Source organism: Lycorma delicatula, chromosome 1, assembly GCF_047948215.1.
Source record: "Lycorma delicatula isolate Av1 chromosome 1, ASM4794821v1, whole genome shotgun sequence".
Classification (NCBI taxonomy): Eukaryota; Metazoa; Arthropoda; class Insecta; order Hemiptera; family Fulgoridae; genus Lycorma; species Lycorma delicatula.
Window position 1 is genome coordinate 377279058 of NC_134455.1, and position 25527 is coordinate 377304584.

The 25527-nt window shown below is 29.9% G+C and overlaps 2 protein-coding genes across 3 annotated transcripts in view; one reads left to right on the top strand and one right to left on the bottom strand.

Annotated features, from left to right (window-relative positions):
• The first annotated feature begins 166 nt into the window (after positions 1-166).
• On the top strand, positions 167-20577 carry LOC142317961 (OTU domain-containing protein 7B-like). Its single transcript, XM_075354493.1, has 7 exons — positions 167-200; positions 1826-1985; positions 2767-2887; positions 5135-5288; positions 7916-8088; positions 11722-11940; positions 20566-20577. The coding sequence occupies exons 1-7, from the start codon at positions 167-169 to the stop codon at positions 20575-20577; spliced, it is 873 nt and encodes a 290-aa protein (XP_075210608.1).
• Positions 20578-24582: 4005 nt separating this feature from the next.
• LOC142317290 (sodium leak channel NALCN-like) overlaps positions 24583-25527 on the bottom strand; it is a 35875-nt gene continuing 34930 nt past the window's right edge. For both annotated transcript variants that reach the window (XR_012754697.1, XR_012754698.1), the window contains exon 6: positions 24583-25018. The gene's annotated coding sequence lies outside the window, so the exon portion shown is untranslated. The remainder of the gene's footprint in view (positions 25019-25527) is intronic.

Genomic DNA, 25527 nt, shown 5'->3' on the forward strand with positions numbered 1-25527 from the left:
GAGTAGTACTTTTGGTGTCTAAAGACTCAACCAAGTAATGATCTGAGTGCACATTCTAATTGAAGTTAGATAAGGGAAGAATTTTTGTGTGAAACCTTCAGTGTTAGAGGAAGGCATGGGGATCACATTTCTGCAAATCGATTTATTTGTTTGAGAATTGTAAGTTATGGTAGGTGGATCATGGTTGGAAGAAGGCAATGGTAAGTTGTGTAAATACAATGATGGAAGTGTCTGCAGAGGCATTTGCATTGTTAGCTTCCTGACAGAGGCCAGACTGATGACTGTGAAGTGTTAGCTGTTTAAGAGGGTCTAAAAGATGACCTCTGGTGAAATGGTAAAACCCATAAGGACTAGGAACGGAGGGGGATATGTGGTGACTGGGATTATCACAAGGTGGAGGGGGTCTTCCCCTATGGGGTCAGGATGTGGTAAAGAGCTTGGCTGTACTGCAAACCGCTTAAAAAAAATAATAAATGTCACAAATGACTGACAAAGAACACTGCACAACATTGAAATAAATATAGTAAACAGAGAACTAACACTTCTGTTAGCCATTAAGTTAAAATAAAATTAATCAAGTACATTTAATTTGGTTTAATAATTAATTTTATTTCATTTCTAATTTTTACATTTTTCATATGTAAAAAAAAAAAACTAGTAAAATAACTTTGGTGTATAAATAATAGAAACACTTTTTTTGGAAATACAGTACTATGCTGTACATTTCTATAAATGTACAGCAATTACATTTATGACTAACTTATTGACAAAAATTAGTCCATTCTTGATCGTAAGAGAGATAACTATTTGTGCTGGTGGTCCTGTTAAAGAAATTCGTAAAACCTTTAACGGATTACACGTTGAAACTATTAACGACAGTCAAAGTCAAAAAGTCCAGGCATTGAAGAAGATCCATGAATTTGCGGTATCAGTGCAACCGCATAGCACCCTTAATACATCCAGAGGAGTTGTTTGCCGTGATCTTCTAAACTGTACAGAAGAGGAAATAGTACTGGAAATGTCGAGTCAAGGAGTGATTCAGTGTCGCAGACTAACAATGAGAAGAAATGGCGAAGTTCTTCCTTCGGCCTCTCATGTATTAACATTTAATAGGCCTACCCTTCCTGAAAAGGTGCGTGCTGGTATACATCGGCTTGATGTACGTGCGTTTATTCCGCAGCCTATGCGATGTTTCAAGTGTCAACATTTTGGGCACACTGCAGCTAGATGTGAAGCTCAGGAATTTGACATAATTTGTGATTAGAGCTGTTTCTTCTTGTCCAAACTCTTATCATCTGAATGTTCTTTAAAATCATTCTCACCATTAGAGCAAACATCTTTTTTCTGTTGAAAAGAATTATCTGTATCATTTAAACAGATAACCTTTATGGCAGAGTGGTACCATATACGTTTCATTCAGAATGATCGTTAAGCTTGTCATTTTTTTATACAATACAAAATTCATTTTTCTTCAAAAAAATCCATTGGGTAGTTAGCTGTAATTGAACATCTCTGTAGTTACTGGAGTTTAATAAATAAAACTTTGTATATTTCTAAAAATGCTTTCTTCCAGCATTGTGATTGATAGTATTGGAAAAAATCTACTTGCTAAGGTATAGTATTGCCTAGTGCACCAGATTGAAGGTATAAAAAAAAACTGCACAAGTTTCAATCCTTTGTTATAGAAATTATTGTTTTATTTCAGTGAATAAAAGCAAATTACTACAAGGGCTTTTAAATGTTAGTTTATAACTGTTTAGTTACTAGTATTTTTAAAATATAAAATTTGGAAACAATTTTTCTGAGTGATATAATTATATTTTAGCTATGTGGGGTTTCCATGATCGCCTGCTTACATTAAGGAAAGCACTACATGCATTTCTTAGTTCATCTCCTAGAAGAGAAGCACTTTGGAGAAGATGGCGTAGACAACAAAGCTTGTTAAATGCCCAAGCTGGTCTAGTCTACACTGAAGTTGAGTGGAGGCAAGAATGGAATGCTATTGTTAATATGGCCTCTACTGAACCACGACGAGAAGATTAAGTGTTGCAAGGTATCTAGTTTACTATTTACTTAGATCTAATGCTGTAACTGAAAAAAAAGTTGTATTTTAAAAAGATATAATTTTTTTTCTGAATAGTAAGTGACAAGTGAAAACTTTTTCACCTAAGTTTGAATACAAAAATTTTTATTTATTAAAATTAGTTTTTCATTCTTACAAATCACACTTACAAAGAAAGATTTTGCTTCTGCAGTTTGTATTAAATAAACATTGTTGCACTTCATTAACCTGAACTAATTTTTACGTTTACTCTAAAAAATGATCATGATTTTTAATCTTAAATTTGAATTACGGGTCTGTAAATAAAATAACAGTCCATAATAGCACTGTATTCCCTTGGTTCGTCCATTAGCTTTTCTTTTTGCTAGAACTTTTTCACCAAGAGTTTGTATTTCAAAAAATTAAATTAAATTTTTAAAAGTTTCAAGGAAGAGAGAAACTCTTAAAGTAGTACATACACTTCAAAACAGCTACTTACTATTTCAGAAGGTAGCCCACAAATGTTTATGGCTATGGAAGCAGGATTGGGCTAAGTTTGTGATTCTGTAATAATATTATTTTAATATAGTTAAATTTTTAACCTTATAATTCTAACTTTTTTCTTTCTTAATAAATCCTTCTTTTTGATAGTAGCTAATACTTGTTTGTTTTTTTTTCATTATGAAAAGAATTTATCAAACTTAATATTTATATTTTGTATTTAGTGACCACAGTGGGGATGTTTCTGGTGGAGATATATATGAGAGCTTAGAAGAGATCCATGTTCTAGCGTTGGCACATGTACTTGGAAGACCTATTATAGTTATAGCCGATACAGTTCTAAAGGTATATAATAATATTTTATTGCAATAATAACAATGTACAACAGTAAAATATAAAGGCTATTTCAAAATTTACTTTTGATTGGTTATTCAAAACAAACAAATTATTATAGCAATAGATTCTTGCATCACCATTTTCTGTATTCTCATTGTAAAACACTGGTCAGTGCCACTTCTCCTAATATGTAGTGAACAAGGCAGTTATTTTTTGCAGTCTGAAGAAAAATCTCTTGCTGAGATCTGTGGGTGATCATGTCATATTTGTGGTAATAATGTTATGAGTAACAACGACATGAGAAATTGGTGAATATATCTACATGTTGATCAGGGTAATACTGAGCATGACTAAAAGAAGAACTTGTTAAAAATGTAGAACAAAAATAATTTAGGATAAATGTTATTGCACCTCACAATTTTTTAACATTCAAATGAACTTCATCAATTCTGAAAACTTTCAGAATCTGTTAACTTTCATAAATTCTTTCAGCTAGACGTCGGTTTGATTCACAGCAAAGGTTCATCAATATCATCTTCCTCATTAAACCTGTGCAGGATGCTCACCTGATTGTAATTCTTGTTCCAGACAATTAGTGTAAGACTTTGTATGATACGTGTCATACAAACAGTTCAAGTAGGAAATTTTTACTTTTGTTGTTAATCTTTTACTAAATTTTTAAACCAAAATTTGCTAAAACCAATTCAAATGTTTGATCTGGTAGTGTAATTAGTTTTATTCTGATCTAATCAACAATGTTTGCCCTTATATGACATAAATTAATTAATTAATCAGTAGTTATTTTTAACGTATTGGCCCATAAAGTTTTGAGAAAATAGTGGACTTGTGACAGTATTATTTTATTTTTTAGCAATTATCTCATGTCTGTAAATAGTTAGTATTTAAATATTCCCATTCATAAACTTACTATCGCAGTTGATTATATTATTTTATAATATTTTTCTTGAATAGGTATAAATAATTGTTGAAGTAATTGATTTACAAATAACATTTTTAAATTTTAAAGAAGTTTTTTTTTGTAAGTTGACAAGTTATGTGTAATCCACTTAATAAACAATTTCCCATTGCATTTATACTTTAAAAATGTGTATTTAGTTTTGCTGAAAACTATTTAAAGTTTACTTGTCTCAGCCATGTATTATTGATGACACACAATATACCCTCAATCACCACTGTTAAATCATTGTTGCCATAAAAACTAATCCAAAAGGAATAAAATATTTACTCGGTTGTAATTAACATCAGTGGAAGGAAAATAACAAAAAATATGATTTATTTTATTTCCTGATACATTACAGCATAGTTAGTTATAAATGGGTACGTTTCAAAATGTAAATAGATGAATGTATAGGAAGGAGAATATCTACCCTTCAAAATGACCAAATGTATTAATAGCTTTTATACAATTTTCTTATGTATTTCAACAAAAAAAAAATTATTTTTTGAAATACAGTGGAAAGTAGTAATGATTTTTTTTAAATTTAGTGTTGGTTATCATTTTGTCTTGCAGTAGTTACATTGGAAAATAACAATTGTGAATCAGTTTTGAAGATAAAACACATTTGTGAGACAGTCACAAAAATTCAGTTATTTCTGCCTATTATTCCTATTTTTTATTTGTAAAATAATGTATATATTATTATTTTATACCATTTCATGTTATCAAACTTCATGTTAAAAAGTTTCTCCTTTTTATTATTTTCATCTTCATTAAGAACATGATTCTTTTTTAATACTAGTGTATTTATTACCAAACTGTATTGTTTACTGTGAATAAAACATAATGTGTTAAAAATAGCATTAGACAGCTATCGGCTGGAGCTATAAATAAATCATTTCTTTACAATCATATCTTATAATTATAAATTATTTAACGCATATTACATTTGAATGAATTTTTACTAATCTCTTAAGTGTATTTCATTTTACTCTACTTGAGGAGAACCACGTTATTTGTGTTATTAGTTATTTGTACATGTTATATATACACTAACTTTGACATATTCCATTCTGAGTAACAAAAAATAGTAAAAATCTGTTAAGGGGTATGGTGTATCGACTATAGATATACGTAAAGCAAAAAAAATAATAAATTTGATACAAGGATACTTAGTAGTAATTATTAGTTAGGAAAATTGAGCTCAAGATTTCTGTTTGAACTGTAATGTACTAATAATTGCGTAGCAGAAAATTGAGTTGAAATGTAACATAAAATTTATCAGTTTTTGGTTACAGGACATGAATGGTGAAGCTCTGGCACCGATCCCATTTGGAGGTATATACTTGCCACTAGAGTGTTCAGCATCTGAATGTCATCGCTCTCCTTTATTATTAGCATATGATGGAGGTCATTTCTCAGCACTTGTCGCCATGGAAACACAGGCACCTGGTATTGTATGTTTACAATGTGTCATTTTTGAGATGTAAATAACTGATCATCATTTTTTAAGTAGCTACCTAAATATTGTTTGGTAATAGTCTGTTATCTTCCTCTTTTATGATTATTTTTTTGTCACATCAACATCATTAAACTATAAAGTCATTCTAATCTTGTTCTTATATTAATCCAGTGTATTGATTTCTGTAATTAAAATCCATTTTATTTCATTCTTAACTTATAGCATTATTTTTCTTTTTGGTAAAATTAAAAATCAGTTTAATTATTAAATTTTATATACAGACTTATTACCTGATTTCTGATTGCTAGCTCATCTAAACTTTGCTGCATGTGAATGCTTATTTGACTTTCTTAATTTAACAATAGGCTCACTTGACTTGATTACTTTCCTCTATTAAACTACTGGCCACTATGAGCTGCCCTTTTCATATGAGCCTTATTTTTACTCACACTTCTGTATTGTGCAACTGATAAAGAATAATTTAAAGTAGAAAGAACAGTGTCTTTTTAATTGTTGTTGGCATGCTGAAAGGAATTTAATATAAAATTAATGGAGATGAATAAAAGAATTAAATTTGTTAAATATATTCCTTTGAAAAATTTGTAAATTTAGATTTGCATTTTTTAGAAAAATATTGTGCTTGACTTTACTCAGACATCTGAGTCATAGTTTAATTGTTAGTAGAAGAGGAATATCTACATTGGAGAGTCCTTGGACAGAGTTGGTATTCTATTATTTCTCATTAAAGAAATAGCTATCTTATTGGGTACTAAAGTATATAATCATGACACATGGAGACAAGGTTTTGATGTAATTCTTATGGGCCTATCCAAGGAAAAATAAAGTCATTGATTGTTTGATTTTTACTTTTTTCTTTGTTCTCAAAATGCCTGTGGAATTAAATAGTGTACCTGTTTAATCATAAAAATAAATAAAAAGTTATCTAAACAGGAAAGCGTAATTAAAGCATTATAACAGGCAGCATAAAACTTTAAAAGAAAAAATCAAACGTAAAGAATAAATAAATAAAAATAAAATATGTTAGGGAAGTTGAAAGGAATTCTCAATTTTATTTCATCATAATTGTAATTAATTAATGGTTAAAAACCTCCTGCTCTCGTATAAACTTAAATAATAAATGGTATATTTAGGAAGGGAGTTCTAGAAACATACAGCTCAAACTGATAAGGTAAGTCAGTCAACTAAAATTTAGGAAATACTAAACTTTTATACTGAAAAAAATATGTAATGTATTCATCACTTAGAATATTTGAAAAACACAGTGCTGTACTAATAATTAATTAGCATTAATACCATCTGCAGTTTAATTCCTCCATAAAATAGTTATAAATAATACAGCATTACAATAATCAAAGGGAAGTATAATCAGACATAATTGCTATCCTAATAGCAGTAGGAAGTAATCTCATTACCTATTTCAGATGAAGGAATGCAGCAAAAACCCTACAATATAATTGCAGGGGTACACAAAACAATTACAAATAACTATCACCTGAGAAACTCCCCAGAAAGATGCATCAGTTTCTCAACACCAGTTGACATTTTGATGTTTAGTAATAACATGTATCATGTGAAAAAATAATTTATAAGATTTAATAGTTTTCATATTGATTATTTCAATGCATTTTGAGACAGATGTTTTGTCATCAGAAATGTTTAGCATCATAAAGATTATCAGAGTATTAAGATTTAAGTTAATTGTAGTTGTAAAAGTTTACTAACTTATTAATAAATAATAATCACAGTATACACATAACTTAAGAACACTCTATGTAACTTACCAAATTTGGTTTTGGTATGCACTAATTTAAATGCAGTCAATGAGTATTGATTTTATCCATAGCCTAGGGTGTCTAAAACAAACATAATAATAATAATCTGTTGGTTTAGTTATAATAATAATAATAATAATCTTTTGGGATATTAATAAGTTTATTTAAAGATAAAAGCTTTATTGTTTTGGAGATAACGGGCATTGATTGCATTGGTCATTTTGCCCTATAAGAATGGAAATTTGTAACATATGAAAAATGCCATGCCTGACCAGGATTCAAACCCAGGACCTCCAGATGAAAGGCTGAGATGCTACCACTCCACTATATATATTTTAACTGTCTTCTTGATATGATACCATCTAATGATGAATCATGTTAGAAGAATTAGCATATAAACATGTCTGACAGATAAATTATTTTATTTTATTTCAGCCTATCTGTATTTTCATAATGTGTCGATAACCTCTGACTGTGACAGTTGGGGACATAGAAAAAGAAAATATCCTACAATAATATACTCAGTATTTCATCTGGTTAAACTGGAAATTATTAATCTTTATTCACTTGTAATTGTTTGAAATTATCAACTTTAAAACAATTTATGAAGGACAGAAAATTATGATTTACTTAATGTATTGATTGAGGTTTGTTCTTTAAAGGTTAATATCATTGTAAAGGGAAAGGAAAGATAAAAAAGCACAGATTACAAAGCAGCCAGTCAGAGCAACTGCCTCTGATCACGCCCTGTAACATAATTTAAACTTAAATCGTATAATATTTGAGGTTTTATTTGTTTAACGTTTTTATATTTCTTTCTACAGTATCATTAGCTTCAGCTATCCCTTTGACTGATTCTAATCATGAGTTGCTGCCAATTCAGTTTAGTGTAGATCCAGAAGACCGTGAGGATTTTGGTGGTAAAATGGAATTGAGTTATTCTGAATCAATTGCACTGTTAAAAGAGAACCTGGATGTAGTTCGTATTGAAGAACAGGTAAGTTATTTTTTTATTTGAAATTGAAACTTTTATTAGAATCATTTCTATTTCTGAAAGTCCATTATTTGGATGCGTAAGACGTAATTGTTTAGAACTTGGGAATTAGTTTTTTATTGTTATATGAGTAGTGTTTTTTGTAGTTATTTCAATTTTCTTGTAGTTATTTTATATAGATATAGTTATCTTATTTTCTCTTATAGAGTTATTGTAGTCACTTAGTTAATTGTTCTGCAGATCGTACGTTTAAGTTCTGGTTTCATCTGATTTCCTACTGCATGATTTAATTTCATTTTGAGAGCAGATGCTCCTTAAAAATACTAATTAATCTAAATTGCTAATGGACATTTTCTGTCCTTTAACCAAATTCACGACTTGGATGATAAATTTTATCCTTTTCTCCTTTGTCATTCTCTTCTTCATCCTCTCACTTCTGTTAAAAAAATACAGAAGTGACCTATATTCTTCATTACCTAACTATTTGTCATTTTTCGGTTTATTCAGTGGTTTCATTTCTGTCATCTCTTGTAAAAGTAATTTTCTTGTCACTCCTTTATCATCTAATTTACATGGTCAAATTGTCTTATTGTATTTTATTTGTTAGAAAGTCCAAATTGAAACACAGGCAACTTCCCCACCAGATAACATCAAGGACACAAAACTCATATCAAGCATTCCTTAAATATAGCTATGTTAGATCTTTCATCCAGAACCAGTAATAGGGAAAGAGGTGGGTGGAAGTAAGGGACTTTTAAAAACGACTTTTTTTTAAGGAAGTCCTTTCTAAAAAAAAAGGATGGTCCACACTCAGAGGAACTGCAGTACAAGGAAAACTTAGAGATAAGCTCGAGGCTTATCTGGAGCAATTCTTCCCCATCTTCCATTCTTGCCCAAAATATTTCTTGGAAGATTGATTTTTTTTTTATCCTTATGGGAACAAAGAACATTACTGACCAATGATTTCAGATAACCTGAAATATATGCTGCAACATTCTTCATTTTCATAACTTAGCTTCACTTTTTTCCATTATTGTGTCCTGCTTTTTAAATTATGTTTGGATCAAAAACATTTTTTTCTGAACATAGAACAATTAGACTATTTTCTGGGCTTAATTTCCTCTTTTCAAATATCATCACCCAAAAGGCAATTAATAATGGTTTTCTATGATAGTGAAAAAACACCTCTATATTATGCCATTTCACTTTAATCTGCAAAAAAAAAGCTATATCTTATGTCCAAGGCATATTTTGGCCTTTACTGAAAAACAGCTAAAAAAACTAATTGAAAATCTAATTATAAAAACACAAAAGAACTAAATATTTTTGGAAAACAAAGAGACTCACCTTTAAAGTGTTTTTTTAGGTTTCTATTAGATATTTTCAATTAGATACTTCCAGTAAAAGTCTGAGAGAGTGATATATTTACTTTCTCAGAAGCCTCTAGATACAAGGTAAGGTAGGTTCAAAAAGTTCCCAGAATTAGTTTATTTTTCAAAACTGCTTACTGAAAATGTTTTATAGTACGTTTCCTTCTTTCTTTCTTTTTCCTGTTTAGCCTCCGGTAACTACCATTTAGATAATTCTTCAGAGGATGAATGAGGATGATATGTATGAGTGTGAATGAAGTGTAGTCTTGTACATTCTCAGTTCGACCATACCTGAGATGTGTGGTTAATTGAAACCCAACCACCAAAGAACACCGGTATCCACGATCTAGTATTCAAGTCCGTGTAAAAATAGCTGGCTTTACTAGGACTTGAACGCTGGAACTCTCGACTTCCAAATCTGCTGGTTTGGGAAGACGCATTCACCACTAGACCAACCTGGTGGGTCAGAGTACGTTTCCTGGAAAGTAGTTTCCTACAACTGTAACAGTTTCCACACTTTTGCCAACATCAGTAAAGTTGTTGGAAACATCCCTGGAACCCATTTTGAGATATCGCCCTCTGCTCCGTCGTCACATCAGCCATCACATCATCAGCATTCTTGTATTACTTCAGTGCATTTTTCAGGTGAGAAAACAAGTAAAAATTAGCTTGTGCAAGTCTGATGAGTATGGAGGATGCTCTAGAATTGTTACTTTGAGGTGTGCAAACTACTTCTTGAAAAGCACGGATCAATGTGCTGGTGCATTGTCATGCAAAAACATCCAATTCTTTGTTTCCCATATTCAGGACACTTCCTTCTTACTTTACCCTATGAACAACAAAGGATACCTTTGTGTATTTACTTCTTCATTATCTGCTGTCAGAAATGAATCTGTTGTGAAAAATATCCTACTAATAAAAAATACTTCCAACATAACTTTTCCTTTGATTTGAAACTCCTTAGAAATTAAATTTTTACATATAACTACTATTTAAACAAAATATCTGTGACCAGGGATATATATGATGTTGATTTCCACTCTAATGATTGATATTTTGTCTGTAGATTTTATTTAAAAAAAACACAATCCCATCAGTTATACTCTTGCTCAGAAAATTTTGTTCTTATAGTGATGAAGTCTCCTGTTGAGTGTCATATGAGTTTTTTTGGTTTCTTCCTGATCTGCAGATAGCATTTTTGGAACAGTGAGTTGAAAAATGTAATGCAGGTGCAGATCATTATGGAAAATAATATGGTAACTTCATAGCAATATCTAATCTAGTTCCTTGACAGTTTTTCATCTATCACTTTGAACACCAATTTAACAAAACTCAAATTATTTGTCAACATAGAGGACAAAAAAATTGGATGAAAACAAAGTTGATGTTTTGTAATTGATTCAAAAAGTTCTTAATAAAAAATAAAAGGGTGATAAATTTTTCTATTGTTCATACATTATTCTTATATTCTTAATATCATTCCTGGTAATAAAAAACACTACTGAAAATCAGTGCAAGTCATTAGGATTATTCAAATCGCTCAAAATTTCCTTTAAAGCTGAAAAAATTACATCGCTGAAAAAGTACATCGAAAGTGATGTAAAGCATTTTCTAGAATTGGAGTGTTTAATAGCAAAATCACAGTCCTACTGCTAAACACTAAGTAGCTATATTACATAATACAAAACAGATGATGCGGAGGCTATTGTCAACCAATATCATTCTGCTTCATGACAATATTTGTCTGCACTCAGCTGCAACAACTCTAGCTGTGTTCCAAAAATTTGGCTGGTTGTACTCAAGCATCTTTTTTTGTCCTGGTATCATTCCTTCCATAATTTTTATTTATTTGCTAAACTTAAAAATTTATCTGATTGACATTTTGGAAGCATTACCGATGTAGGTATGCTGTCTTTGAGTGGTAAATAAAACTAACAGCAGATGTATAACAGTACTATAATTTTAAAATAAGAAACTGGCGGCACTATAAATGTTCAAATTTAATCAGCGACTACTTGGAAAAATAAAAAAAAGTTTTAATACAAAAAGCATTTTTAATTAGTATTTTTCAAAACTGTTATTATGACAGCTAAATGTTGAACATGATTATTCATGTTTCAAAAGTTAAAAATTTATAATTCATTTTTATAATTATGCATAGATTTTTTTTTGCTGTTTCAGTGAATATGGTTTTATTTCATAAAATATTATATAGATTTTAAAATGTTAATAAGATTTTAATAAATCTTGTTTTTGTTAATTACAGGAAGGTGAGTCAAGAAATGGTATTTTAGGAAGTATAGGAAAATCAGTTGGACAGAAATTAAGACTGAAGCTGTCACGAAGTAACTCCCAACGACAAAATAATAAAGGTGGTTTATTATGTGCTGTACTACATTCAGAGAAAAGCCATGAGTACCTAGACAAAATGCTTAATAATTATCTGCATACTGCTCGAATTAGATTTCAACAAGAGCAAGAGAAGGTGATTTTTAAAACAAAATTTTAATAAAAATTGCACAGTAAAATTTGATAAAAGCATGTACAGAGTATACAGTGTTGATATATCTTTATTTTGCATGTTATATAAATTCTAACCAAACTTTTTTTTAATAGATTATATCTTCTTTGAATTGCTTTTTCTAAGCTTATTGTAAGCTTTATTCTAAAGCCTGTTATGCCATTAAATTTATTTATTATATTTGCTGCTGTTTTTTATTTATCAGTTTCATATTTTTTTTACCATATTTAAGATTAGCTTTATTACATATATTATTACTTTATTTGTATATTAATTATTTTTTGTTAATTTGGTTTTGAAATTCATAGATAATTGGTTATTAGTTAACAGACTCAGTTGTTGAATGTTATTTAGAGTTTTAATTTACATTTAGAAATCACTCCTTTTTTTTTATCTTCAGCCATTTGACTGGTTTGATGCAGTTCTCCAAGATTCCCTTTCTAGTGCCATTCATTTCATTTCGTTATATCCCCTACATTCTACATCCCTAACAATTTGTTTTCCATATTCCAAACGTTGCCTGCCTGCACTATTTTTCCCATCTACATGTTCCTCCAGTATTAAAGCAACTATTCCAAGATGCCTTAATATTTGCCCATAAGTCTATCTCTTCCTTCTAAAACTATATTTTTCCAAATGCTTCATTCATCATCAATTTGCCACAACACCAGTTTATTTATCACTCTCTGGGTGAATAGATAGAGTGATCTACCCACCACATTTCAGAAGCTTCTAATATTTTCTGCTCAGGTACTCTTTCGATCGTCCAAGTTTCACTTCCATATAAAGCTATGCTCCAAACATACTTTTGAAAATTTTTTCTAACATTTAAATTGATTTTTGATGTAAGCAAATTATATATCTGACTGAAAGCTCATTTCACCTGTACTGTTCAACATTTTATATCACTACTGCTTCTTCCATCTTTAATAATTCCACTTCCCAAACAAAATTCTTCTACCTCCATAATCTTTTCTCTTCCTGTTTTTATATCCAGACGTCCATTTACATTATTTTTACTACATTTCATTTTTTTTGGTTTGTTCTTGTTTATTTTCATGTGGTAGTTCTTGTGTAGGACTTCATCCATGCCATTCATTGTTTCTTTAAATCCTTTTTATGCTCAGCTAGAATTACTATATCATCAGCAAATCGTAGCGTCTTTATCTTTTCATCTTGCACTGTTACTCCAGATCTAAATTGTTCTTTAACATCATTAACTGCTTGTTCTGTGTAAAGATTAAAAAGTAACAGGGATAGGGAACACCCTTGTCAGACTCCCTTTTTTCTTATGGCTTCTTTGTTATGTTCTTCGATTATTACTGTTGCAAGTGGGTTCCTGCAAATGTTAGCAATTGTTCTTCTGCCTCTATACTTTTTTTAAAAGTATTTAAACCCTAAATTTTTTTAAAACGTTGAATACTTTAATCCAGTCTACGTTATCGAATGCCTTTTCTAGGTCTATAAACGCCAAGTGTGTTGGTTTGTTTTTCTTTAATCTTCCTTCTACTATTAATCTGAGGCCTAAAATTGCTTCCCTTGTTCCTATACTTTTCCTGACACCAAATTGGTCTTCTCCTAACACTTCTTTCACTCTCCTCTCAATTCTTCTGTATAGAATTCTAGTTAAGATTTTTGATGCATGAGTAGTTAAGCTAATTGTTCTGTATTCTTCACATTTATCTGCTCCTGCAGAGTCTGATGGAACTTCCCATTTTTTGTAAATATTACACATAAGTTTTAGAATGTATTTATCGCTTTCTCACCTGCATTGCACAGTAATTCTGCAGGTATCCTGTCTATCTGCATTCAGATCTTTTAGTGCTATTAAATGCAGATCTTGGTATAGTATCTCCCTTTTCATCCTCTTCTTCCTTTATAACACCCTTTCTAATTAAATTCCTTCATATAATGCTTAAATATATTCCACCCACCTATTGACCTTTTCTTTTGTGTTATAAATTGGTGTGCCTTCTTTATTAAATTTTAATTTATGTACCACAAAATTCTCCTTAACTTTCCTGTATGCTCCATCTACTTTACCAATTATCATTTCTTTTTCTACTTCTAAACACTTTTCTTTAATCCACTCTTCTTTCACTAATTTACACTTCCTGTTTATAGTATTTCTTAATTGTCGTAGCTCCTTTTACCTTCTTGATCATTAGCATTCTTATATTTTCTACATTCATCCATCAGCTGCAGTATATCCTCTGATATCCAAGGTTTTCTGTCAGTTCTCTTTGTTCCGCCTAAGTTTCCTTCTGCTGATTTAAGAATTTCCTTTTTAACATTCTCCCATTCTTTTTCTATACTTTCTATCTTTTTTTACTCAGACCTCTTGCAATGTCCTCCTCAAAGATCTTTACCTCCTCTTCCTCAAGCTTGTCTAAATTCCACAGATTCATTTGACACCTTTCCTTGAGATTTTTAAACCCCAATTTACATTTCATTATCACTAAATTGTGGTCGCTATGAATGTCTGCTCCTGGATATTCTTTGCAGTCAATGAGTTGGTTTCTAAATCTTTGTTTAACCATGTTATAATCTATCTGATGCCTTGCAGCACCACTTTGCTTTTTCCATGTGTATATTCTTCTGTTATGATTTGTAAACTGGATGTTAGTAATTACTAAATTATACTTCGTGTAAAGCTCAATAAGTCAGTCCCCTCTTTCATTCCTTTTGTCCAGCTCAATTTTACCCACAATATTTCTTCCTTGCCTTTTCCAGTGCTTACATTCCATTCTACAATTATTATTAAATTTTCATCCCTTTTTATGTGTTTAATTGCTTCAATTTCTTCATAGACACCCTACCTCATCATCATCTTGGGCACTTGTAGGCATACAGACGTTAACAGTCATTGTCAGCTTAGGTTTTGATTTTATCCTTATAATGTTTCCACCACTATGCATTTTTAAACACTCTACTCACTTTTCTAAGTTCTTGTTCATTACAAAACCTACTCCTGCCTGCCCTTCATTTGAAGCTGAGTTAATTATTCTAAAATCGTCTGACCAAAAGTCGTTTTCCTTTTCTTTCTGAACCTTGCTAATTTCTACTACATCTACATTTAACCTATTCATTTCCCTTTTAAATTTTGTAACCTACCAACCTTTTTTAGATTTACAACATTCCACGCTGACTCGTAAAACGTTTTTTTTTTTTTTTAATTTTCTGTTGACTCCTTATTAGTTACCACTCAGAGATCCAAACAGGTGACTAGTTTACCTCCGGAATATTTTACCAAGGAAGGTGCCTCAAGCTTTGTTACATGAAAATGCAGAGAGCTACATTTTCTTGAAAAAAAAACAGCTGTAGTTTTCCATTGCTTTCAGCTGCGCAGTACTCAGAAGATTGAGTGATGTAGATATGGCCATTTAAGTCCTCCTGACCTACACCCTTAACTACTGAAAGAGCTGCTGCCCTCTTTCAGGAGTCATTTCTTAGTCTGGCTCTCAACAGATACCTCTTCTATATGGTTGCACCTTCGATCCAGCTATTCTGTATCACTGAGCATTCAAGCCCCGTACAACCTGCAGGGTCTCTTGATTTGTAGAGGAAGGAATCATTCATAAGAAGAAGAATAGGATCTCTATTTATGTATGGATATATACATATATTTATTTTCTTATGTTTTTTTTTTTTTGTATAATCTAAACATAGTATCCTTCCTATTTTTGTTATCAGCATTAATAAATGAACTTCCAATAATGAGTGATTTCTGCTATTTTTCTGTTAATGTGAGAGATATCCATAAATAGATCGCATTTGGCTATTTAACCTTTTCCCATCACAATGATCCACCGTTGATTAGCGCTCTGTGAAAACATGTTGGTTATCTGATTGCCTCCTTTCATAGTCTTGTGCTACTCTTTTGTGAAAAAATTTCAAAAAATTACAGTATATTAAAGAGATTTAACAGATTTTGACCAAAAAAAACCGTTACGATTGGATATTTTTTATGCCTGTAACAAAAGAAAATTGAAACGGTACAAAAATTACGGTAATTTAATTGCAGAATTTTTTTTGCGCATTTCTACTGCGTTTTTTATTAGCGAAACTTTTTTTTTTTTTTTGCTTTGTGTTTATGAAACATAGTTTGCTGATTTAAAAAAATAATACTTTCAAGCAAATCGGTTGAAAATTGGGCAAAATATGATGAAAAACCCATGTCATAAATCACAGATTACTAACATATGTTAGCAGAAGTGAAAAAGTAGATTCAGAAAACTACGTTTTATAAAAATCCCCACCACTCAAAAGGCTATTCAGATTGACAAAAAACCATCTTTACTTTATACTGTTATTCATTACGTATCGATATGTGTTACATGTTTACCAATATCATTTGTCACAAAAGATATTTATAGACCTCAAGTAAAAGTGACGTATTTATGACCACAAATTCATTCTTTTTTCGTTTTTGTGTGCCGTATATCATAATTATTATGTGTTTCAATACATCGATATGTTGCTAGTAAGATAAGCTATTTGTGTAAATAATAAATAAATTCGTAACCGTCATAGCAATTATAATACACAACTCTCTCTCACACACACACACAAGCATATTTCTAAGAAAAAAATGGTCATATTCTTTCTAGTCTAAAATTCTGTAATAAAACTGATTCCTTTGTGAATATAATACAAAATAACAGACTTAGATGCCATATAAAATGATTTTGTAACAGCGTTTTAAAACTGACCCCGTACATAACCAGTTCCAAGACTACATGATCTGAAAAGGTTAAAAAAATATTCTGTGAAATGCTGACTTGAAAACAACTTTTTAGTTTTCAAAATGATATTGATAAATCAGGACAGTAAGATTGTTATTGAAGACATTACAACTCCATCGATTTTTACTTGGGTTGATTGAGCCATGTGACATGTGACATTTATATGATAGAGGATTATTCCATCATTTGATGAGCTTCAATGTTTTCTTCAAATAGCAGCGAAAAAATCATCAACAAAACTTGACAGTATGATACAGAATTTATATTATCCTCTTAATTTGGAAGTGAATAGATCTTGAGAATTTTAAAACACAATAATTATAATCTTAACTGGCTGAAGTCATAACATTAGAATTAATGCTTGAAAGTGAAGAAAGATGTTTCCATTACGTAGAATCACACTTTGATTTGACTTAAGTAATCATACACATATACTTCCCCAGAAACAATTCTATTAAGCGCTTTTTCTGTGTTTGTGTGTTGAGAAACATTTTGCAAATACCAAACCCCCAATTCAGGTAATTTTATATTCATTCATGGTAAGCATACCTTTTGAAAATTTTTAGGATTAACTATGAACACTTATTGATCTTATGATGAATATCATTACTTGACTGTAAAAGTTCAATTCATCTCCACCAATTTTCACATTATTGGTTCTAGAAATAAAAAACCTTTTATTCTAATTGGTACATAATAATACATTTTATATATCAGGATGAATAGAGTGAATAGAGGATGGTAGGGGGCTAGATCAGGTGGGTTTCCACAGATAAAAAAAAGGAACTGCCCTCCCTTTTGCTTGGATAGATCCAAGGAAACCATGATAAAATTTAATCAAAATGTTTATTATAAAGTAAAAAATACGAGGGCGCCCAAAAAGTAACTTACATTTTGGTATAAGAAAAACAGCAGTTGTTGGAAAAAATTTATTACATTCAATTTGAAACACATCCTTAAACTACATTTATATCTAGTTGTCAAATAAATTGAGACACTAGTCATATCTGGGGATGAGTTTTTGTATCCCATTGTCAAAACGTTTGCCGCCTGGGTTTTTCAGCCATTCACTGACACCTTCCTGGAGCCTCTCATTGTCAACGTGCTTAATTACCAGCCAATTTTTCATGTGAGGGAAGACTTGGTGATTACTTACTGCTAGATGTGGGCTGTATGCAGGATAATCAAAAATTTTCCATCCAAACTTTCCCTGAAGTTCTTGAGTATAATCAGCCATGTACATATGTACACTGTCATAGATGAAGAAAATCTCAGAATTAATATGACATATTGCTTGTTTTGGATTACTCTCTGTAGCTTTATTAAGGTCTCATGATACACTTTTGAATTTATTGTAGCGCCACACTCTATATATTCAACAAAAATTATTACTTTTCTGTCCCAGTAAACTGGAACTATCTGTTTTTTGCTGACAGTGTTTTCCGACATTTTCACATTTCTTTTGTAACCCAATTTCATAGATTGTAGTTTAGTTTCAACATTTACATATGAGACTGTATTTTCATCACCTGTCACTATCTTTAGTCCCTCACCTTTTGTGTCACAGCCCTTGAAAAAAGTCAAGCTGATCCCATACGCTGCAATTTGTGTTGTTCTGAAAGACGTAATGGAATTACGACCACAGAACCATCGACCACAGAACCTATCACCTATACAACCCAACATTTTTGTCACAACTTAAGGTAAAAGGCTATGTGAAATTTTTAACAAAGGTTTCATAATGAATATTTACTAATGATGAGAAGAGCATTTCATTAAGACTCTATAGCAAAACAGTAGGTTTTAATTTTTTTGCAAAATAAATTTATTTGATTTGAGGTTTCCAAGTATTTAAATTTATGCCTTAGGTGATAATACTGTGCAATTTTGTTCAGTCACTTTGCCTTTAAAGTCTTCATCCACATAGTTATATTGATATTCTAAGGTAGCACCAATGTTAGTGTAATGTCATCCTGAAAATAAACATTTTCATTATTATAAAATCTTATTTCATCTGTTTGTGGAATAACTGTTTTGTTAATATCTAACGAACCCTGTTGGTAAATTTTAAAAGATTGAAATAAAAAACTGGAAAATTAATAATAATTGTAAAAAAAGATTATGCTTCACATTTAAACAATTAATAACTTGGATCATTTGTATTTTATATCACCATTGAATTATTAAACTTTTCTTTTTTAAACCACTGTGATATGGTTAAAAAGAGTATCAAGAACTCCCTTATTTAGTTAATTTGTGCTTTCACATCAACTTCAGTTAAATAATTAAAGTAATTCATAAATTATTCTAAAAAGTTGTCAGATTTACTAACAACATCCTTCCTATTGTAATTCATAATTTAGTTATTTTTTACTGAAATTAATCTTTTTATGATACATATTATTCCGCTTTACTGTTACTTATATTTTTAATTCTATTAATAAAACCATTTGGTGCAGAATACTGAGATAAAACAAATCTTGCATTAATTTTATTTTGAAAGTTTAGCATAATCTTAAACATCGTATCTTATCTCAGCATTCTGTAGTAAGTGGTTTGTATTAATATAATTAATTATTTATACTTTATTGTTTGTTTTAAATACATAGTTTTATTTCTGTCATTACATAGTACTGTAGATTCTTTTTTATAACAACATGGAATTAGAGAATTCTATTTACAATAGAATATTTCCCAGTCATGTGACTTTTTCATAAATTTAATGATAATATTCCCTATAATAATGGAATTTTACCAACTTTAAAATAGAATAGTAATGTTCCATATTCATGAAAAAAAAAATATTATCTTATGAGTGCAATACACCCTATAAGCAATCATCAATGCCCCTTTACAATCTCTTATTGCATGCACATGTACCTCCCCATATGTTCAGTAAATATTCTTCATATGTACAACGTGAATAGTCTTGCCCGATATTGCATCTAGTTTATTTCTTTTTAATAAAAGTAATATTCTTAAGTATGTGTTGCTTTTTAATTATATTCAGTTTAACTATTAAAATATTTTTCATTTTTTTTGGGTGTTGTTTTTGATGACTCCCATTCCTCCAACAGCCAAGCACAGAAGCATCAGAAATAGGTTATGGTTTTAAATTAGTTTTTCAGTTTTGACGAGAGCTCCCCTTACAAACATGATGGTTAGCACTGATCACTGCTAGCAAACATTTGTGCATAAACTAATTTATTTAAATTTTTTTCCATTAGGATTTTTTACAGTTTATTTTGTATTTTTAATAGTTCGCCTATAATTCCTAATTTTCTTTTAGTTATAAATAATGATTACCCCTAACTCAGCCAATTATGTTTTGTAAAGGCATGTAATACGTTAACATTTTTATTATCTGAAATATACCATATATAGTTTGTTTCCAAGTATAAAATAAAATAGTATGTACAGTTTATAAACAATGTTAATAAGAGTTGACTTGTTTAAAATTTTATTTGTTTTCTGTTGACATTATTTACATCAATCTTCTTATAATTAAATTCTCTACAATTTACGTTTAAAAAATGTATGATTTATTACCAATTTAACAACGTTATTGTATGTCATACGTAAAAAAATGTGTTTTTGACCCTATTTTTGGCGTTTTACATGGGATATCTTAGAAACTAAGAGAGATACAGTTCTGGGACCTATTTTTTTCGATTTCCCAGCTTAAAAACAATTGAATTTGCCCCTTAATTCACCTTCCCAGAATTTCAGAAAGCCTTAATTTACCCGGCGGAACTGAAACTCGGGCGAAATCTTTCATCCAGTATAACTCGCTAATGAAGCGTTTTCGGACCTATGTTTATATGAACTTTTTTCTTATTTTTAGCCTCTAGAATGAGTTGTCAAAGCATTGCCTTATCCTCCGGAATCACCCTGTATAAAAATTTAGTACCATTCTTGAAAATAAATAAAAATTGCCTTTCTCCAATACTTTAGAGTTCTTCGCTCATCCAGATACGCATATAATGTCATATCATTTGTGTTGATTCTACCCATATATTTGTTACAATCTAAAACCGTAGCTGGCTTTTTCTGTGATAACTCTACCACCATGCCTTTTTGTATTTTCCTTATCCCTTACTTCAGAATTTGTAGAAACAAAGATGACTGGCTTTTTTTGGTTTTTTTCTGTGTAGGCTAATCCTAAAATTTTATTTTGTTTGCAGTATACCTTTTGTCCAACATTTAATTGACCTTTTACCATATCAGAAACGTATTGCAGGTGAACATTTTTCAAAACCATTGTGTAGACTGTGAATTATTTACTGTCCAATAAGATGTTATTGTAGATTTTTTTATCAGACCCATGTTTACAATGACAACAATGAATGCCCTTATTTCAGAATAGGTGACAGAAAGCCAGTCGTTGAAGTGATTGTGAAAAGAAATATTGTGTCAGCCAACAATTATTTGATTGGCGTTCCTATTTGTTTCATTGACAAAAATATTCAGCAGAGTCTACATAAAAACAAATTAAATTAATCAATAGGACAAGCACCTACATGGATAAAATTGGTTCCTCCCTCATTAATGGACCTCCAGGTTACATTGGCATATCATCATCCTCATCGTCTGAATGCAAAGAGCTGTCACTAAATACTTTCCTGCATACATCAATTGCGGGCATAGGCAATCTGAGCATAGTTCTAGTTGATAGGCCAGGTTGACGTAACATATCATAATCATCTAGGCCTACATGGCGATTATGGTTCACAAGCAAAGGCCTTCCTTGCGTTTCCTCTTCAGGTGTGCATCTTGGGTCATCATCAAATAAATTGGACACAGAATAATCAGAATTATTATCGCTATCATCATTACCAATATCAGATAAATCGCTAAGCAATTGCCTGTCACTTTCACTTAACATTAATTTATCGCCATCCATATTCAAAATCAAAGCTTATTTTGTAAATACTTAGAACATACAGTTAACTTATAAAAATAAACCATCAACAAAAACTAACTTATGTATCATAACCTTAAGAACACATTGAAAACAACAAAGAATGTAAACTGAATGAACTGCGCACTTTATTAATTGACACTGTTCTGCCAGCTGTTGTAACTCTTTTATTGCTTCGTTGTCATTATTTTATTTTTATATAAAATATTATATTTCCAAATGTATTTTTATTTTTATTTTTTCAAATAAAATGTAGTTTTAAAAGATGTGATCACTTTTAAATTAAATTTGGTGCAAACTGGTTTTTATTTACAAAAATATACGACGACAACGAATTGTCTCCTGGCATTTTTTGAATTGAAGGGTGGCAATGGCGGATCATCGCCATAGCATTTTTCGCATATTTTTCTAGTGGCGATAAATCATCGCTGTGGTACTCAATGGGTTAATAGTGATCATTATTGAGTCGTTTTAACAAACTTCAACAGAGTCAAAATCAATCATGGTTGGTTCTAACAAGATGGCGCCATAGTGCACACAGCTAACGTTTCTATGACTTTTTTACGAAATGTCTTTGATAAACAAATCATTTCAAGGGGTTTGTGGCCTGTACAATCGCCATATCTGTCTCCCCCAGATTACTTTCTGTAGGGGGGGGCAGCGAAATAATCAGTGTACGTTTGATAAACTAGAAACCGCATATGTACGAGACATTTCAGTACATCAGCTGGTTAAAGTGTTTGAAAACAAATTGAAAATGTGTTCATTGTTGTATTAATATTGGAGTTGGTCATTCTCAACACTGTTTAAAAACTATTCCAGTTATTGTAATATCTGTTTCTATAAAATAATGGAGTAAAAATGTAGAGTAATAATTAAGAAAGTTTCGTCGTTGCACTTCCATTATTCCCATGCACAGTAATTTTCCTAATGCACTGTATATTAGTTTTTTTGTTTTAATTCAAGGAAGTCCACCTGTACAATTTTGATTTATAAATTACTTTTTTAGCAATAGATTAATCTTTTATGATATTTGGAATCTCTAACAGAAAATTTATTTAATTCACAAATTCAGATATTATAAATTATAACATATTATCTAGCAATGTACCAGAAGGAACTACATCAGCATTTGGCTGGAGGAATAAAAAAAAAAACTTTGGAGAAAATGAAGATTACAACAGTGTCATAAGATATTAAAATAATTAATTCCAATAAAAATTAAATAAAAAGTTCACTAAAAAAATATAAACCTCCTTAATAAAAATTAATTAACCTATTAATTACTGGGGATATAATTCATCTTATCAAATTTCACTGTATTGGTTTTGTTTAAAATATATTAGACAATTTTCAAAGGAAAAGAAAAGCAATTGCCATTTTGAGTTACTGTATATAGAGTATGACAATTAAATTCACTGCCATATATTACCATGTTAACAATACTGCAAATAATTTGCATGCCTTAATGAAAGGATTGGAAATTAGTAAAACACCTGAATTGAAAATACAATGAAATTTATAATATTTTTTTTCATTTTGATTTAGAATTATTCCTCTCACCAACCTAAATTATTGAATACATAGCAGTATAATATTATAAATATAGTCAGTGAAACTAATATATTTAATTATTTTTAAAAATAATTAAGACCAAAGGAAGCAGATGGTAATGTATCTAATAGTAGAACTAACCTCTGGATTAACATTGATTTCAGTAAAATATACAAATTAGACATGGTGTGTACCACACCATAAAGAATTTTTTTAATTACGTTTATTCTAAATTCATTTTTGTTTAAGTGGTATCAACAATTAGAGAATACAAACAAAAACAAATGGAGATTTATTTAGTCATTTGTTTTCCTATTTGTTGGTCAGCCTGAAGTGTTAGTATTTTTTTGGCAGTGTATTTAATAACTATTTTTGTAACAGTAAATTGTATTTGTTAAGAAATGTGCAAAATAATAAATAATGGAAAGGGACTTTTTTGGACTTGGATTATTTTTTGGTTTAAAACTATTCTCCATTCTTTTCTATATAGAATTAGTAAATGAAAATTGACAAAACAGTATAAAACATTAGCAATTTGAAATTGGAAAGGAGAAAATGTTTAAAAAGTTCACATTTAACCAAGAAACATAAATTTCAGGTTTATTTTTAAATATTATAAAGGTTTACGTTTACATTGTTAACCCTTCACTGAGTGAAATTAGCTGTCCTCTTCTTACCAATCATTTATAATGTTCATTGATCTCCAATTTTAATACTTATTATCTAAAGACAATTAAGTCTGATGGCCAAATAATCTATAACACTCTCCTATATTTCATATCTAAAATTTTGTAATTTCTTTCATGCAATACATTTCATAATTATATAAAGTCTAACATATTTAATAGATTTTATTTCATTTTTGTGACTGACTTTTTTAATTAGGAAAGTTTAATTTTCATTAAAATAAAGCTTAATGTTACTCCTGACAGGTTTTTTTTTTACATAAGAATTGCTGAAAGTCATTATAAATGTATAGATTTTTAATATTCAGTCCTTAACTACTTTACTGATCTAACTATATATATTACTATAAATACAATTGATTTAAGTTTCTGTAAAAATAAACTTCTAATATTAAGATGAAGTGCTTTCTTGGATCCTATTGTCTTTCTTAATTTTATCTTATAAAGAACTTGAAAAAAAATCTTATTGGTGAATAATAACTGTGTAAAATAATGTTTTTTATTGTGTATCTATAAGTAATTGTAGTTAACAATAAAAAAATAAATAATGAGATAAAGTTTGAATTAAAAAATCAAAAATAAAATTCTGTTTACCACACAACTGAATGATTAGTTTATTTCAAAAGTACTTGAGAATTATAACATTTACAAGTGTACATACCATAAATCAGATAGCATTTTTGCCTATGTAAAATAAACATTTAACAAAGTAGTCAGTAAATTATTTAGAAAGTCGTACTTTTTCATTTTCTATTACTTTTTTAACATTTTCTATTGACAACTGTTCATAAAGTAAAAAAATTATCACAATGTATTATTATAAAAAAGAAAATATGTTAACCCTTCTAAATTACTTTTTCCTGATTCTCGTATGTTTTTTTATTATATAACCTTCTAAAGTGTGTTATAAATAAAACTGGATTGAAATCCCTCAGATCAAAAAAATTTAATGAAATGGGGGCAGCTCGTTATTGATTAACATAAATTATCCTGCAACCAAAATTCTTCTTCCTTCAGGAATTAAAAAGCTGTTCAAAAGCAAGAAATGGATTCAAAGAAGTACCTTGCATGACATAATGTAACATCTCTAGTGCACCCATCAGCTAATTTTTTCTTGTTTCTTTACTTGAAATTTACTGAAAATAAAAAAAATGCATTTAAAATAATTTAAATGAATAAAAAAATGAATTGTATAATTAAAAGTAAATTATTTTAGCAATCTAATATAATGAAACAGGTTTCAAGTAAGCGTTCCAGAAATGTTTCTAATAAGTGTATGGGGGTGGTAAACGTGTTTGGCTGCTAAAGAAAATTTTTTTGAAGGAAATAGCTTTTTTAAATGAACATTTTATAAATCTTTTAAGCTACCATAGATAATAGACTGAAGGAAAACCTGTTAGACAAAAATTTATGGGCTTAGAAGCTCTTATTCTCACTTGAAGGAAAGTTAGCTTAATTCTTATATAGCACAACATCAAATTAAATTGACACCTCTTTTCAAACATTAGTTGTATGATTTATTTTTAGCTTCTTAATTCATGTAGGATTGAAGTTCATCACCCTTAATATTACAGTAAGCTGGAGTTTTTCTAACTTTTCATTAAGGATAATATTTTTTTATTTATTGTACATTTAAAAAAAAGAT

Bases quoted from the DNA above. Each gene is read 5' to 3' on its own strand.
- LOC142317961 (XM_075354493.1), top strand. From the start codon at position 167: ATGGTAGGTGGATCATGGTTGGAAGAAGGCAATG. The intron at 201-1,825 runs GTAAGTTGTGTA...ATTATATTTTAG, and splicing joins ATGGTTGGAAGAAGGCAATG to CTATGTGGGGTTTCCATGAT. The intron at 8,089-11,721 runs GTAAGTTATTTT...TGTTAATTACAG, and splicing joins TAGTTCGTATTGAAGAACAG to GAAGGTGAGTCAAGAAATGG.